The 15,102-nt window shown below is 51.8% G+C and overlaps 1 protein-coding gene across 11 annotated transcripts in view; it reads left to right on the top strand.

Moving 5' to 3' along the window:
* The window catches only part of ZMYND8 (zinc finger, MYND-type containing 8), a 96,554-nt gene that overhangs the window by 68,517 nt on the left and 12,935 nt on the right, over window positions 1-15,102 (top strand). For 8 of the 11 annotated variants that reach the window (XM_004687451.2, XM_004687452.2, XM_012728239.1 and 5 more), the window contains 3 exons: window positions 6,603-6,755; window positions 9,274-9,783; window positions 13,860-14,243. In XM_004687451.2, the coding sequence (XP_004687508.1) occupies window positions 6,603-6,755; window positions 9,274-9,783; window positions 13,860-14,243 (1,047 nt within the window). The remainder of the gene's footprint in view (window positions 1-6,602; window positions 6,756-9,273; window positions 9,784-13,859; window positions 14,244-15,102) is intronic. The other 3 variants (XM_004687455.2, XM_004687453.2, XM_012728241.1) reach the window with 2 other exon arrangements.

Genomic DNA, 15,102 nt, shown 5'->3' with positions numbered 1-15,102 from the left:
ATTTACGCATACAAGAACTGGGGTACAGGCCAGAGGTCCAGGGGGTGAGAGAATTTACCAGAGACAAAGTGGGGAGCAGAACAGGCAGATGCACTAAAATGCATTGCTGAGGGGAGCAGCGGGCGAGACAGGAGAGGTCTGCTGCACACTGTGGGTCACTTCCTGGCCGGGGATTGAACTCACGCTGCAGTGGCTACAGATCTCTTCATAGTGCTGTGTTTTAACCTGTTGTGCCACCAGAGAGGACCCCTGATTTTTGGGTTTCAGTTCTAAAAACACTACTGTAGGCCAAAGTCTTTAGCAAAAATTGGCACCAGGAATGCTTAAGTATGTATGTGTGAAGTTTATTTTACTGGTTGATTCCGTCATGATTTCTGATTTTTATTGAGTTGCTGTTATGTGCTATTTGCTAAGTCAGGCATGGCGCATAGAACGGTGAATAAGACTCTGCTTGGGCAAAGTCTCAGTTCTAGAGAGGGAGCTAGAGGAAACTACAGTACTCCAGGTACCTGAACAAGACAGTTCACGCCTTTCAAGGAGGTTCATATGAGTGTATTGATTTTTTGCGCAACAAGAAAAGCCACCCTTCCCTGTATCTGGAGGAAGAACTTTCTAGAAGGAACAAGGTATTTGCAAACCCTAGAATAAGGAAGACCTGGAGGTGTCACAGGAGTGGTTGGTTGGGAGGCCCAGGGGAAGGCTTGTGGGGAGGGAGGGGGAGGGAGAGGTGAGAGGACCTGTAGCCTCCTCTGTGAAGGGCTTTGTGGCAGGGAAGCCCTGTGGCTGAAATGGCACCAGTGGACAGCTCGGGTGCTGTGTTAGAGACTCCTGTGTCCACCATTCTCAGCCAAGGGCAGTTCATTCCACCCCTTGGGGTCCAAGTGTCTGGCGGTGCTCTTTTTGGTTTGTCACGACTGTGTGGTGGGGGTTAGCAATTGTCGTCTAGTAGGTAGAGTCCCAGGATGCTGCTGAACACCCTGTAATGCACAGAACTGGCCTGCACACCAAGCAGCTATAACTATGTATATAACTATAACTGTGTTAATAGCTTTACTTGTGGCAGGAGAAACGGGAATCTCAGAGGTCAGTTGTAGACACCCACTAGACTGCCACTGGGAGAGGTTGGGAGGGCCCTTGGAGCAAGGGCACCCTCAGGCCAGGGCGGGGGCAGGAGGTGGAAAGCCTGATTTATGCCTGGGATTGGGTCAGAGCAGGAGTTCTCACAGCGTGAGAAGGCGGGGCGGGGGGTGCTATTGCCATCTAGTGGCTGGAGGCCAGAAGTGCCCACCACCCTGTGCTGCGGAGGACCGGCCCTGATAGCAATAGTGCTGAGGCTGAGAGACCCTGGTCTAGAACACAAGGAAACAAGAGGGTCTTGGGCACTTGGCATGTAGGTTGGGAGGAGGCGAAGTGAGCAGAGGTTGCTGAAAAGAGGCAGAGGACTGGGAGAAGCAGCCCAGGTGAGTGTGTGGTGCTGGTGGCTTCAGTATAGCTGGCTTTAGGAGGGAGGGGTGGCCACCTGTGTGGACTGAGTCCTCAGCCTCAGTGGCCAGTGCCCTCTGGTTTCATCTTGCTCTGCAGGGCTGTTTTCAGGTGGAGAAACTGAGTTCTGGGGAGAGGTGACTGGGCAGCCAGGGTCATGGAACTGGCCATTGGCAACGCTGGATCAAGCCCTTGTGGAGTCCACGGAGGCTGGTGCTTCAGTGACCCGGGTCACCAGGGGCAGGATGTTAGCCGAGGGCCTCCATGTCAGCTTGATTGGTGGGAACTCCTCACTGAGCGAAAGGGGACCCTTTTGCTGCCAGGGGAACAGTCATTTTCTGCAACAGCCTGGCTTCCTTTCTCACACCCGCCTCCCACCCCCCAAGAACCTTGCCTGGGGCATTCTCATGGCCAGTTCCCCTCTGCTGGTCATGTGCGCCAGGAATGGCTCCCTCCCTAAGTCAGGTGGGCCTGTGTCATGGGGCAGCAGCTTGACTCACCCCCCTTGGGAGTATGAGGCAGTTCCCTGTTGGTGTCACGGTGGTTGGGCACAGTGCCTGCCCTTCCCTGTGGGATGCACACTCCTCTGGTCAGCAGGCAGGAAAACACTGAAATGAGGGCATTTTGGGGGTGGGGCTTCAGTTACCTGATGGGAGGAGGATCGGTCAGATAGGTACCAGGGAACATGCTGTGATGGGAAGGGAAAGGCAGAGAATGACGGGAATGCTAGATAAGTCTCCATGGCATCTTGGGGTCGGGCAGATGCTTTTTAGGGTCCTTGATCATGTTTGTCATCGGTAATGTTTGTCATCAGTAATGTTTGTCATCGGTATCGAATCTACAGGAACGAATACAACAGGCGGCTTTGCTATTGTTACCTCTAACAAAGCTATTGTTAAAAATAACAGCTGGAAGAGGCAAACATTCTGTGGAGCTAAAGAGCATCTGTGATGGTCCTGGTGAGGGTTAACGGGGGCTTGGCTACACTTCTTTCGGAGATGGAATTCTGCCTCCTGTCTGAGGCGTGGCTGCACTGAATGTCCTGTGAGTTTTACTCTGTAAAACAACAGTGTCTGAAGTAGGAAAGAGCCCCTTGTAACAGAAGAGGACACTGAGGCACTGAGAAACAGCTGGCTAGCCAGGACAGCTCGAGGTAGAGCTTGGCCATCAGACTCAGGCTCGTGTACTGTGTCGCTGCCTCTTAACCCATGGAACACTTGGGGTGGTGTGTGTTGGATCAGCCGTTGAGTCAGGGGCAAGGTCCCGATTTGGAACGGGGGTCCCTTAGCAATGAAGGTGCTTTCTGAAGGAAGCCTCCCTCCCACTCCCCCCCGCCCCTCCACCATCTCGACTGTCTTGTCAGTTGTCTGTATTTCCAAGAAAAACAAATCAGAATGTTCTCATATTAACTCTCCTAGATCTTAGAGATGAACCGTTTCATTAAAAACAAAAACTCTTACTTCGGTCAAACAAATGCAACCAAAAATAAAAAAATACGGGGCCACCTATTGCTTATCACCTGGATGACTGTATGAATTGTGCTGGACAGAGGGGTGCTCTATGCGGAGACCTGGTTCTCTCCCTACTTGCTAAGGCCTGGGCCTCGCATTGGGTCTTGGGCTTTGTTCCCCTCAAAAGAAGCCAGTTCCTGGCAGGTTATTCCAGCCCTCTTCTGTGACTTCACGTGATTGTAAATAAGTCTTCAAGGCGAGGGGAGAGGAGGAAGGCCTGGGCTGGTAATCTCGTCTGCTCTTACCTCATCGAGGGTGTTTGCTTTGGGTCAAGCAAAACACAGCCAGTCCTGTTCATGGCAGAAATACCTTGGCGCTCTGTGGGGGTGACGGGGAGGGTTGTCAAGTGGAGCCTGGAGCTGGGCCCTTGGTCACTGCTGGGGCCCCGTCTTTATGAAAAGAGGCACCAGGCACATCAGGCGGCCTTTGAGAGCCGAGGACCCGGCTTTCTCAGAAGTCGTCATATTTTTCTTTTTTCCCACTGAATGAGGTGATGCTCTCTGCTGGACTTTGATTGATTAGAGAGCCCCTGGCAGGGCCTCCTGTCCGAACAGTCGCTGGCACGTGCCGCCATCTTGAGGCGCATGCTAGTCCGCCCTCCCAGCGGGCCCATTGCTACCTGGCCAAGGAGATCTGTTGTGTTTTGCTTTTTAGCTGAAATTTCTTATATTTTTCTTTTTAAAAGTTTATTCTGTTTTTGCAAGTAACTAATGCACATGGTAAAATTTCAAAGTATGGAAAGAAATGTGAGTGAAAAGGTGTCTCTTCAGCCTCTGGTCACCTGCTCTGGTTCCCTTCCACAGGTGACCTCTGTGGCCTGTCTGTCTCCTTGGAGAATCTTCTAGAGAAACACAGTGTTTCCCTGGGTGGTTTCGAGGCCCCCCCGGGGACATATGACAACACTGGGAGACATTTTTATTGTCACAACTGGGATGCAGTTGCTATTGGCATCTCGTGGGGAGAGACCGTCGTGCCACACAAGGCCCGGCAGCCTCACCCACTTTCCTCACAGCAGAGACGCCTCTCACCTGGCTCAGGGGTGCCAGTTCTGTGGACCCCAGAGACAGTGACAGCTGGGTCGTGCCGTTCCCCCCCAGCCTGCACGCCCTGCTGACCTCACTTCCTGTCCCCGTCAGCTCTTGAGCTCTTCCACAGCTTTTGTACACCCTTGCATTTCATTCCATGTCAAGGTGAACTTGAACTTGCACTTGTTCATTCAGGCTCTTTACTTATTGACTGTGGTTTATTTTCCTTTTTGCCCTTGAAACGGCTGTGGCAAAGAAGAGCCTTGTGCCCAGATGGGACATATCCGTAGGCTAAATTCCTAGAAGCCGAATGGTGAGGTCAGAGGCCTCGTGCGCTTGACATTTTGGGAGATGCCGCCAGCTACCCCCCTAAAGGGGCAGTTCTGATGTGAGCTCCCTCCAGAAATGTAAGATCGTGCCTCCTTTTCAAGCAAGGGTATTTTTTATCCCTGCATTCCATTTATAGCCTAAGCTGTCTTCATATCAGCTGAAAAGTTCAAAATGTTGGCAGCAAGGGTGGGTGCTGAAGATATTCCTGATATAGAAGGGCAGGGACAGAACCAGTGCTGATAAGCTACTGAGCTAAACGAGAAACCCTCTTTCTGCCTGCCGAGGAGGGGGGCACAGCCCGCCAGAAGCTGGAGAAAGATAATTACATCTGGCTACAGCTCTCAAGGCCGGAGCCCGGGGACCTAATCCCAGCCTGATCCCAGCCCCGGCTTTTGCTGGATAATTGAGTAAACACTAAGTTGGCTTCATGCCTGGAGGCACCTTATTTTTGTAAAATGAGGCGCTTTGCATCTTTTCATGCCTTGGACTGTGAATATGCCAGAGTCCAGTCTTTTTAGGCTGAAGTGGGAAGCTGGCATTTCCTGTTCTTGCCCTTTCACTCACTCCCGTGAGTATGGTGAGGCCTCTGGTCGTGAGCCCTAAGGGGTGGAAGGGGTGGAAGAGCGTTGCTGTTGATACAGACACACAAGGGTTAAGGGGAGTCGGAGCGTTTCCTTCACTCACATGGGTTTCCAGCCTTGGCTGCTGATGGAAATCACCTGGGGATCTTGAAAGAAGGCCGATGTACAGATCTTAGACCTTTCCCAGGCCAGATAATTCAGACTCTCTGTGGGTGAGAAAAATAGGATTTTTGAAAGCTCTACAGGAGATAGCAGTGTGGAGTCAAGGTTAGCTGTGGCTGGCAGGGAAACAAATGGTACACCTGTGTTCCAGGCGCCTCCCCCACCACCCTGTTTTTTTTTTTTGCAAATAAAGTTTTATTGGGACACAGCTACTTAAACATTCCTGGCCATTTTTTGGCCCCAGAGGTTAAGGGGCCTGTAGAGCCTCACTCCCTCCTTGGCACTGACGGAAAAAGAGCTTGGTGACCCAGGCCGGTGGGTGGTGGTGGGCTGTGTGTTGTCTGTTAGTCACGGGGGACACTTCGCTCGGTCGCTGTGCTCTCGTCCCTCGTGGAAAATAGCTTTTGTGAGAACCTTGTTTTTCTAGCTTAACGGATAAAGGTTGTCTCTCCCTCTGGAATCCACCCTGCTGCCTCATTTCTGAAAGCAGAAATTTTGAGATAGACTTCACATCCTTCCCCTTTGCCATCATGTGTGCAGCTCGACTGCCAAGGACTTTATTTTTTTTATTTATTTATTTTTTTATATTAAGAAAGATAGTTTATTGTGATTTTTTAAAAAGTGCTTTCAAGTGACAACTTGTAAAGAAGCCACTGGGGGAATTAGATTTTTTTTTTCCTAGGACTTTATTTTTTGAAGATGTATTTATTTATGCACACAAACTGGGGTACAGCCCAGAGGTGTGGGAGGTGAGAGGATTCACCAGAGATAGTGGGGAGCAGCACAGGTGAACCTACTGAAACACACTGCAGAGGGGAGCAGTGGGGAGATAGGAGAGGTCTGCCAGGCCATGCGGGTCAGCTCCCTGGCTGGGGATCGAACTCGTGCCGCAGTGGCTGTGGACAGCTTCATAGTGTTGTGTTTTAACCCACTGTGTCACCAGGGAGGGCCCTATTGCCATAACCTTTGACCTTCAAGGGACCCACTGATGCTGAGTCCCACCGACAGCAGTCTATCTGGGGCTGTATGCTTGTTTTAAAGTTTTTTTTTTTTTTTTTTTTTTAAAGATTCCTTTATACATACAGAACAGCAGTACAGGCCGAGGTACAGGGGCGGTGAGAGGCTTCACCAGAGACACAGTGGGGAGCAAAACAGGCAAACTGGTGAAGCACACTGCTGAGGAGAGCAGCAGGCGGGTCAGGAGAGGTCTGCCGGCCATGTGGGTCACCTCCGGGGCGGGGATTGAACTCCCACTGAAGTGGCTGCAGCCAGCTTGCAGTGCTGAGCTCTAACCCGCTGTGCCCCCAGGGAGGGCCCGATTGTGTGTTTCAAAGAGTGAAAGCAACCCAGGCTGAATGAACCTGCTCTCGGATGAACTTTCTCAGTGATATTGTTGGGGAAAACGACCAGCAGCTTGTAGGTCCCCCTGTACCTCTCCTCAGTCCGCGCTGTAAGATGTGGCGTGTGGCCGAGTCAGGCCTGGTCTCATGTGCTGTGATGATGCCTTCCAGATCGAAGCAAGGCCGAGATGGATTTGAAGGAGCTGAGCGAGTCCGTCCAGCAGCAGTCTGCCCCTGTTCCTCTCATCTCTCCCAAGCGGCAGATTCGTAGCAGGTTCCAGCTAAACCTTGACAAGACGATAGAGAGTTGCAAAGCACAATTAGGTATGTCTTTTGGTCCGCTTCCATCCTCGCCGTTACTCCTGCTCGTGAGGGCGCCAGAGGAAACCAGAGGTGGATCCTGTCTTGTCTGCTCCCAGCAGCTGCTTTCACCTTCAATTATTGGTTCCCCCAAAGTGCACGTCTACTCATGGCGTCACGTTTCTGATTTGCCACTTAATTGTTCAGAAGGCCTCTGTGAGTCCCTCTGTGTAGACTTTGGTGGCGGCAGCCTGCAGAGAAAGTCCAGAGGCAGAAAGCTCCTCCTGAGTCTGCCTCTGTGTGTCCTCTCAGAACAGGTCTGTGTTTCCACACTGGAACCCCATGAGTCCTGCACATACCCCTTCCCTCCAGACTGGGCTGCTCACCTCCTGGCCAACCCATCCCGCTTCTTCTCCTATTGTCTCCCTTCCTCGTGCTGCCTGCCTTCACACTGCCTACCTGGATTCTGCCCCAAAGGCCGAGCTCGGGTCTCGCCGCCTCCAGAAGTCTCCTCTGATTGCCTAGCCCAGCTGCCTGCCTCCTTTGATACTTTACTACCCCCACAGCATCAGTCGTCCCTTGGTGTGGGGTTATCCCTGCCAACCTAGACTGGAAGCTCCTTGAGGGCAGGGAGGTTGCCTTGTAAGGATTTGCCTTCTCCAAGGTCTTGTGAACATAGTAGGTGCTTTGGAGAATTTGTTGAATACATACAGCCAGGATTCAATGAGGTGGGGTGGGAGAGCCTCTCCAAGGAGGGGTTTTGCACATCAGTGGGTGCTCGGGGCCTGTGGGTGAGGAAGGAGCTGTAGGTGAGGGTTGTCTGGGGCTGCCAGAGGCATGCATTCCTTTGGGGCTGCGTATTGGTGGACACAGAGTGTCATGGATGGTGTTTTGAGGGCGTTTCAGTTTCTCTTGGGTCCTTCCATGCAGCTGCTTGAACTTGTTGACTTCTGTTAACTAGAATTTTCATACTACTTATTGAGTGTTCTGTGTGTATTGTATTCTGCACTGTTTAAATGCTGTGCCTAGAAGGACCTGCGAGGTCAATACTGTATCAGTCTCACTTTGCAAATGAAGAAGCTAAGGCTCAGAGAGGTAGGTCTCTCGGCCAGGGTCACACAGCTCGTAGCATGGAGGAGCTGGATTTGAACTCCCGTCCTCCAGGCTCCAGTCAGTACCGAGCCCTTCCTGGTGGTGAGTGGTCCTGCTGTATTTTGTGTGCAGGCATTAGCTCTCAGGCTCAAGTCCAGGCCCCAGACATGACGGTAGATCTGCATTTTTGTGTTTTGAGTTGTCTGTGGTCGATCTAGTCCTGGTGGCGGTGCTGGTGCGTGTGTCCTTGGGCCAGCGTCCTGCCCGTTTGTCTGGACGAGGATGATAACCTTCCATACAGCTGCTTGACAGTTTGTGACATCAGGGGACAATTCCTCGAGCTTGAAGACAAGTGCCAAGAGCTGATTGGGCTTATTACTTAACCCCCATTGCCCTTCTGGCAAAAGCAGGCATTTAAATGGGTTAAATAGAGCTGTGGTTAGGAATCTGCTTTGCCCACATTAGTGTGTGTGTGTGTGTGTGTGTGTGTGTGTGTGTCTTGGGATGCTCTTTTGTCTTTTTCCCTTTTGCTAGAGCTATGGAAATGGGGGGGGGGGGTCCTTACTTCTTAACCCATTGTAAGCAGAACAGTGCAAATCCTATGACTGTTGGCCGTATTTGGTCAGAGAGAAGAGGGTGTCCAGGCGCCAGGCTCCCAGAAGTGCTCCCCGCCCGAGGGGCTGGTGGTTGCCAGGCCAGCATCACCTTGTCAGTCTGTGACCCAGACAGATGGCCAGATCTGATAGTGAACACAAGCCCGCCATCTTGATTTCTGTGGGAAATTCTCTGATTTGTGAAATGGGCGGCGAGTTCTAAATTGAAAAACAAGTAACAACAAAAGGAGCCAGTTCCCTGCTTCCCAAACACAGTGTTTCTGGTCAGTTGTGACTTGCGGGCTGTGAGTCTGCAGCCTCTGTCTCAGGGCTTTGACTTACTTCCTGGAGCTCTCGATACAGAATAAAGGACTTAAACGCTTTGGGGTTGTATGGGTTGAGTGTCGGCGGCGAGCAGGAGCCTGGGATTCTGCCTTTGTCTCTGTCTTGGTTTTCTTTGTGTCTGAGGTCAGGTGATTTCTCTGGGCCTGTTTTCTCAGCTGTCAGATGGGGCAGCTTTAGCAGCTCATGCCTGCTGTTCCTCTTCTGCCTCTCCCAACCCCCCTATCCTGTTTAGTTATCGCTGTTACAGAGACTTAGCTAGATTTAAAATTTACAATTGATGTTGCTAGGTCCCATGTCATCTTTGAATCTTAATAACTGAACCCTGCAACCATGGGTTGCACTTGTCAGCTGTATTCAGTTGCAATTTGGCTCACTACTAACCCCACCAGGCCCATGTGATACATTTTGAAATGTTTTTTATTCCAGCGTTTGGCGTGGAAAATGTTTGCCTTTTTGGCCATGTTCTTTATTTTGTGACTACGCCACATGCTGGGTTTTCTCTTTGAATTTAGGCATAAATGAAATCTCAGAAGATGTTTATACGGCCGTAGAGCACAGCGATTCGGAAGATTCTGAGAAGTCAGATAGTAGCGATAGTGAGTATATCAGTGATGATGAGCAGAAGTCCAAGAATGAGCCAGAAGATGCAGAAGACAAAGAGGGTAGTCGGATGGACAGAGAGCCATCTGCTGTCAAAAAAAAGCCCAAACTGGCAAACCCAGTGGATGCTAAAGAGGAGATGAAAAGCACATCGCCGACCAGCGAGAAAGCAGAGCCGGGCACAGTCAAGGAAAAGGCCAGCCCCCAGCCCGAGAAAGACTTTCCAGAAAAAGCGAAGCCCTCACCTCATCCCACAAAGGATAAACTGAAGGGAAAAGATGAGACGGATTCCCCAACAGTACATTTGGGCCTGGACTCCGATTCAGAGAGCGAACTTGTCATAGATTTAGGAGAAGACCATTCTGGGAGGGAGGGTCGAAAAAATAAGAAGGAACCCAAAGAATCATCTCCCAAACAGGATGGTAAGTGATTGTACCAGCTTCCAGTTTCTTGATTTTGTTTAGAATGCCACTTGGTGGTCATATTATCAGAAGTATTAGCAGACCCTCACACATCATGGAGGGGGGCTCAGCTATGCTGGGATTGCCTTTAGGTACCGAGTGTGACCAGAACTTCACCTGGGCCTTGCCTGCCTTTACCTGCTAGGCTACCAGAGGTGGTTGACCTTGAGCCCAGAAAGTAAGTCATTTCGGAAAAACAGCAGTTGATTTTCGCGATCCAGGCATTTCTAGCCCAAGTAGACTAAGATTCTTTCTCAGCGTGCTCACACCTTGCACCGAAAGTGTTTGTCAACATTCAGACATTTGACAGGACTTACATTCCTAGAGGTGTTTAGTTTGCAGGCTGGATGCCTGTCTTTCTTTGTCCCCTGCTGTCAGGCATCTTAACGCCCACTTTCTCACTTGCCTCCGAGGCCACTTGGGATAGGCAGTATCAGGATGAGGCCAGGTGCTTCCTGAAGGGGCGCTGCCTGGTGTCGCACCTGTTTGCATTTACCTGAGCTGAGTCCAGGCTGCTCAGTCCTGGTGCTGACATTTTGTGCCGGGCAGCTCTTGTCCTGTGGTTAGAGGATGTTCAGGGGCATCCTTGGCTCTGCACACAGCCAGCAGTGGCATTCAAAAATGTTGGACATTGAAAAGCCCCCTCCTGAGTTTACAGTTGCTGAGTCCAAGCCCGCCTTCCTTTGCTGCTGTTCTAGACTGAGCCCGCACGGGCTCTGCCCCCCAGCCCGCCCTGCCACAGTCCTGGCGTGTTGGCAAACCTTCCAGAAAGAACCCGTGAACGATTTGATGGGCCCTTCCCAATGACACAGCAGTCAGCACATTTCTCACTTGGTTTGACAAGTGGGTGTTGAAGGGCTGCCAACATGCCCAAGAAAGATAATGAGGAATTAATTGAGGGTCTAGGAGAAATACTGCCCAAGGACGAAATGGAGGCGGTAGCCATAAGCTTTGGAAGTAACTTAACGGTTGCACCTTTTGGACCGTGGCTAACTGGTGACAGGAGCTAACTGCAGCCAAAAGGTGTGAGTCTGTGCTGCCCTCAGGGGTGTTTAGTCCTCTGCGTCCAGTAAGCAGTAAGTCAGGACCTGACCTTTGAGTCTTTCTTCTCTGCTTATGTTAACTGAACTGTTCTAGAACCTTCAGTTGTTAGGAAGAATTCCCTTGCAGTTATCACGAGAGTACGGAATATGTTGGAATGGTGCAGTGGAGGGAGAGAGGAATGATGAGAACCCCCTCACTCCTGAGTCATCTCTGAGGTTTATGGCTTGCCCTGAAAAAGTCAATGATGATGTGGGCTTGGGGGAGCACTTTTGAGGCTGCAGAGAGCCCCAGGAGCAGTACTTACTCCACGAGGCTTGTGGCAATGTCCGGGTGCAGACTGCAGGGTTTCTGGAAATGATTTCTTTCTGTTCTTATGTTCTTTTTTGGACCAGGTCTTTTGATTGATTGGTTTCATGCCCCTTCTTCCAGAAAGAGATTGCAAAAGGTTGAAATGAATACATAACTGTGAAACACAACGAAAATGAAGTGTAAAATGAAGGTAGAATAGCGAAAGGTCTGGGAGTCCTGTGTATAGGATCACGTCCCACTGCAGCCTTCAGAGTTAGCATTTGGTCTCTGAGCTTCCTAGCAGTCCAAGCAAAAAGGAACACAATTCTGTAGGAAAAAACCTCATGTTTTCTAAAAAATAAAAAGAACTTTTTCAGTTGATTAAATGAAGCAGAACTTTGCCCTACACTGATGTCTGAAGGATATTCCTCCGCAAGACCCTAGGTGGTGGTCGGTATTTCAACTGAAGATGATTTCAAAGCAATTTAGTTAGAGCAGCTTAGAGCAGCTTCCCACGATGGGGCAAGACTGACTGGCCTTAAGTCAAGAGCCTCCGAGGGTGACTAGGGTCGTGAGGAATGGTCTTCATGTTAGATTCTGTAATAGGTCATCTTTGTCTGAGGAGTTAAGAGCTTTTTCCAGGGTGTTGTCCTGACCGCCAGCCTACCTTCAGCAATGAAGACAGCTAATGCATAGAACATGAGTTCTCCGCAGGAGAGCGGCTTCTGCAGCCAGGGATCCCAGAACGGAGGCGGAGGGAGCGGCTGGGAGACCTGGTTGTGCCTGCCCTGTGGCTCCAGCCGTTTCCATCCTTAGACAGACCTCCTTTTGGCAGCCACCAAACTCTGGAATGAGCACAGTTGGATGGTGCTGACCTTTACAAGAGTCACTGTTTTGGGGGTTCAGACTCAACCCAAAATTGATTATACACTCTAAATTTCTAGGACACGTGCAGTTTCCTGTCACCTCTCCCCCCAAAGCCATCAGACTCCTCTAGAAACAAAAATATTTCCGTTTATAAATGCTAGCCCCCACAGCTGCCAGAGTTTCAGCGTCTGCACTGCAGTTTTCCTGTGGAGAAACAGGACTACTGTAGAGTAGCAGAACCAAGCCAGCTGTTTGCTCTTGCAGGTTGGGAGAGGGCTTTTTTGTAGGTTGTCTTTTACCCGACAGGGGAACCAGGCCAGTTAATTAAGAGTAACAACCTGGTTTGGGGTCAGGGCAGAAAGGAGAGGCGCTGATGTATACATGCCCGCAGAGGCTTCTGGGGGGGGACGACCCACAGAAGGGCCAGCGCAGGCCCCAGGAAGGGCCGCACCTGCATCCGTGTCTGGCAGGTGGTCTGCGGGGAGCCTCACCACAGAAGCCTTAGCCTCGCCCTCTGTCCTTGCCCATGAACTTGGTTGAACTCTCCTCTCCAGAGGAGCAGGAGGGCCAGCCAGATGGGATGGAGTCACAAAACCCAACCTGTCTACGCTCTCACTACCCCCAAAGCACAGTTCACTGAACCCCCTAGAATAATCAGGCTCACGGCTCTCCTGGGTGTGATGCTCACAAATGGGAGTTAGTCAAGGCCACAACCAGATGGCGTTCGGGCGGCTTCCCTGGTGGGGTGTGGCCCGGGCATTCTGGGGTAGGGCAGTGGGGTGGGGGAGGGGCCCCCCACTGAGGAGGGGCCTCTGCCCATTCCCAAAGGAGCACTCACGGGCCACCCCCCTCTACGCTGCTCAGCGCTTCTGGCTCTAACCTGCCTCCCGGCGCCCGCACGCCTGTGCTCACGCACCGTAACGCTCCCTTTTCTGGACGCGTCTTGGCTGATGCTTTCCCCAGGTCCTCACCCTGCCTGTTGGAACCCTACCTCGCCCATCGCCCAGCTCCCCCGGACACACAACCCCTCAGGCTGCTTTTTCAGAATGGATTCAGTTCCCAGTCACCATTTTGGCCATTCCGAAGTCCTGCTTCTGTATTGATTGGCTTACTGTTTTTATTTGAAGCAAAAGTCACTCTTTATAAAAATACAAGCTCGTGTTTGACTTGAACTTGACCACCACACATGAGGAAGCCATATCGCCAGCGCCGGCCATGGTCACGGTGGCCGGAGCATGGCCAGAAGCTGCTCCAGGATGGGGGTCCCTCCACCTCGTTGGGAAGGGTCCCTTTGGTGTCGGGCGTGAGGGCCGTCAGCACTACAGCGGCCTGGGTGGTCAGGGGTCGGGAATCAGAAGGGCTTGAAGGGTCACTTTCCTTTGGGGTCAATCGAATGCCACGTAGTGTTTTGGCCCGCGGGAACCTCTGGTTCTGAGGTCCAGGCCTGTGGAGGCCCCTAGCCAGAGGCTTTGTCTTACTCTCCGGGTTCACCTTGGCTGGGTCTTTCTCAAAGTGTCTCGCCAACTCTTGGTAAGAACAAGACCCTGTCGTGATTCTGTTCACTTGCCGCCTGCTGACTGGGCTCCTGGGTTGGGCCTCCCTTACCCCGAGGTCTGGGCATGTGCTTGGATGCGAGCAGGTGTGGGGGTGGGGGGCAGTGCCGGGCCGGTAGAAGGCGAGGAAGAGCTTGTCCCTGGGGTGCCCTGGCTGTGCCGGATCGGTTCAGCATCCCGGGCCTCGGGTGACCTCGCCCCGAGCCTGGTGTCCTGGACACGCCTGGCCGATGACCCTGACTTAAGTCCCATCTTTTTTTTTTTTTCTTCACGCATTGGCTTTAGTCGTAGGTAAAACGCCACCATCCACGACGGCGGGCAGCCAGTCTCCCCCTGAAACGCCAGTCCTCACCCGCTCTTCCTCCCAAACGCCCACGGCTGGTGTCACGCCCACCACCAGCACCACGTCCATGGTCACGGCCCCGGCCACCGCCGTCACGGGAAGCCCGGTGAAAAAGCAGAGGCCGCTCTTACCGAAGGAGACTGCCCCGGCCGTGCAGCGGGTCGTGTGGAACGCGTCAAGTAAGTTTCAAACGTCTTCTCAAAAGTGGCACATGCAGAAGATGCAGCGGCAGCAACAGCAGCAGCAGCAGCAGCAGCAGCAAAGCCAGCAGCAGCAGCCTCAGTCTTCCCAGGGGACGAGATATCAGACCAGACAGGCTGTGAAAGGTACCGAGCTGCCCCTTCTGTTCTCTGTGGCCGTTCCCTTTTTGCCACACCGACGGGAGAAAGCCATTGTTTTCCTTTTTGAGTTGGTTTCCTGGCCGCCGTCAGCGCTCGGCCTCCCCTGTCCCATTGGCCTTCTTTTCAAATCTTGTTTTGTGACTTGAGTTTTTTCCTTTTATTTTTCCCCCCATTTTCTAAACAATACACGCGAGGGTCCTCCTTCGAGAGGGGGCAAGGGACTTAACGCACAAGTCTGTTTTGTGCGGATTGACTGTCCACGTCACTCCCCGTCCTTCTCCAAGGCCAGCGCGCACCCTCGAAGTCTTTTTAATGCATGAATGCACATAGATGTACTTATACGTAGGACTCCATAAAAATATCACTTTTTTTCCTGTTTTCTTTTTTAATACATAAAAATGGTACCATACTTGCTTTTTTTCACCCATCAGCATGTTTTGGAGGTCTGTCATGTCAGTACGTATAGCTCTGCCGTACCCTTTTGGACTGCTGCATAGTATTCCATAGCTCAGTGCATTCCCCTACTGATGGGCGTTAGGTTGCTTCCAGTTTCCCCCCCCGTTACAAGCATTGCTGCAGTGACTACCGGGTGCACATTTGTGCACCCTCCCGGCCTGATTCTGAAACAAGTGTAGGGTGGGAAGCTGGTAGCCGAGGTTTCCTTAGTAGTGAGGCATTAGCCACGACAAAAGAAGAGCTGGCGTCAAGAACCAGTTGCTGGAGTTGTGGAATCAAGACTGCAGGAGGCTCCATCTGGAGCTGGATGTGAGGTTGCACCCAGTGCCCATCTGATGGGTACCAGTTCCCCGGCTTTGGTGAGCCCTGATGTAGATCTCTGGGGGGC

The sequence above is a fragment of the Condylura cristata genome, unplaced genomic scaffold, assembly GCF_000260355.1.
Source record: "Condylura cristata isolate star-nosed mole 26May11 unplaced genomic scaffold, ConCri1.0 scaffold00022, whole genome shotgun sequence".
Taxonomy (NCBI): Eukaryota; Metazoa; Chordata; class Mammalia; order Eulipotyphla; family Talpidae; genus Condylura; species Condylura cristata.
Note: the sequence above shows the minus strand (reverse complement) of the source record. Positions and strands in the feature narration are given on the sequence as shown.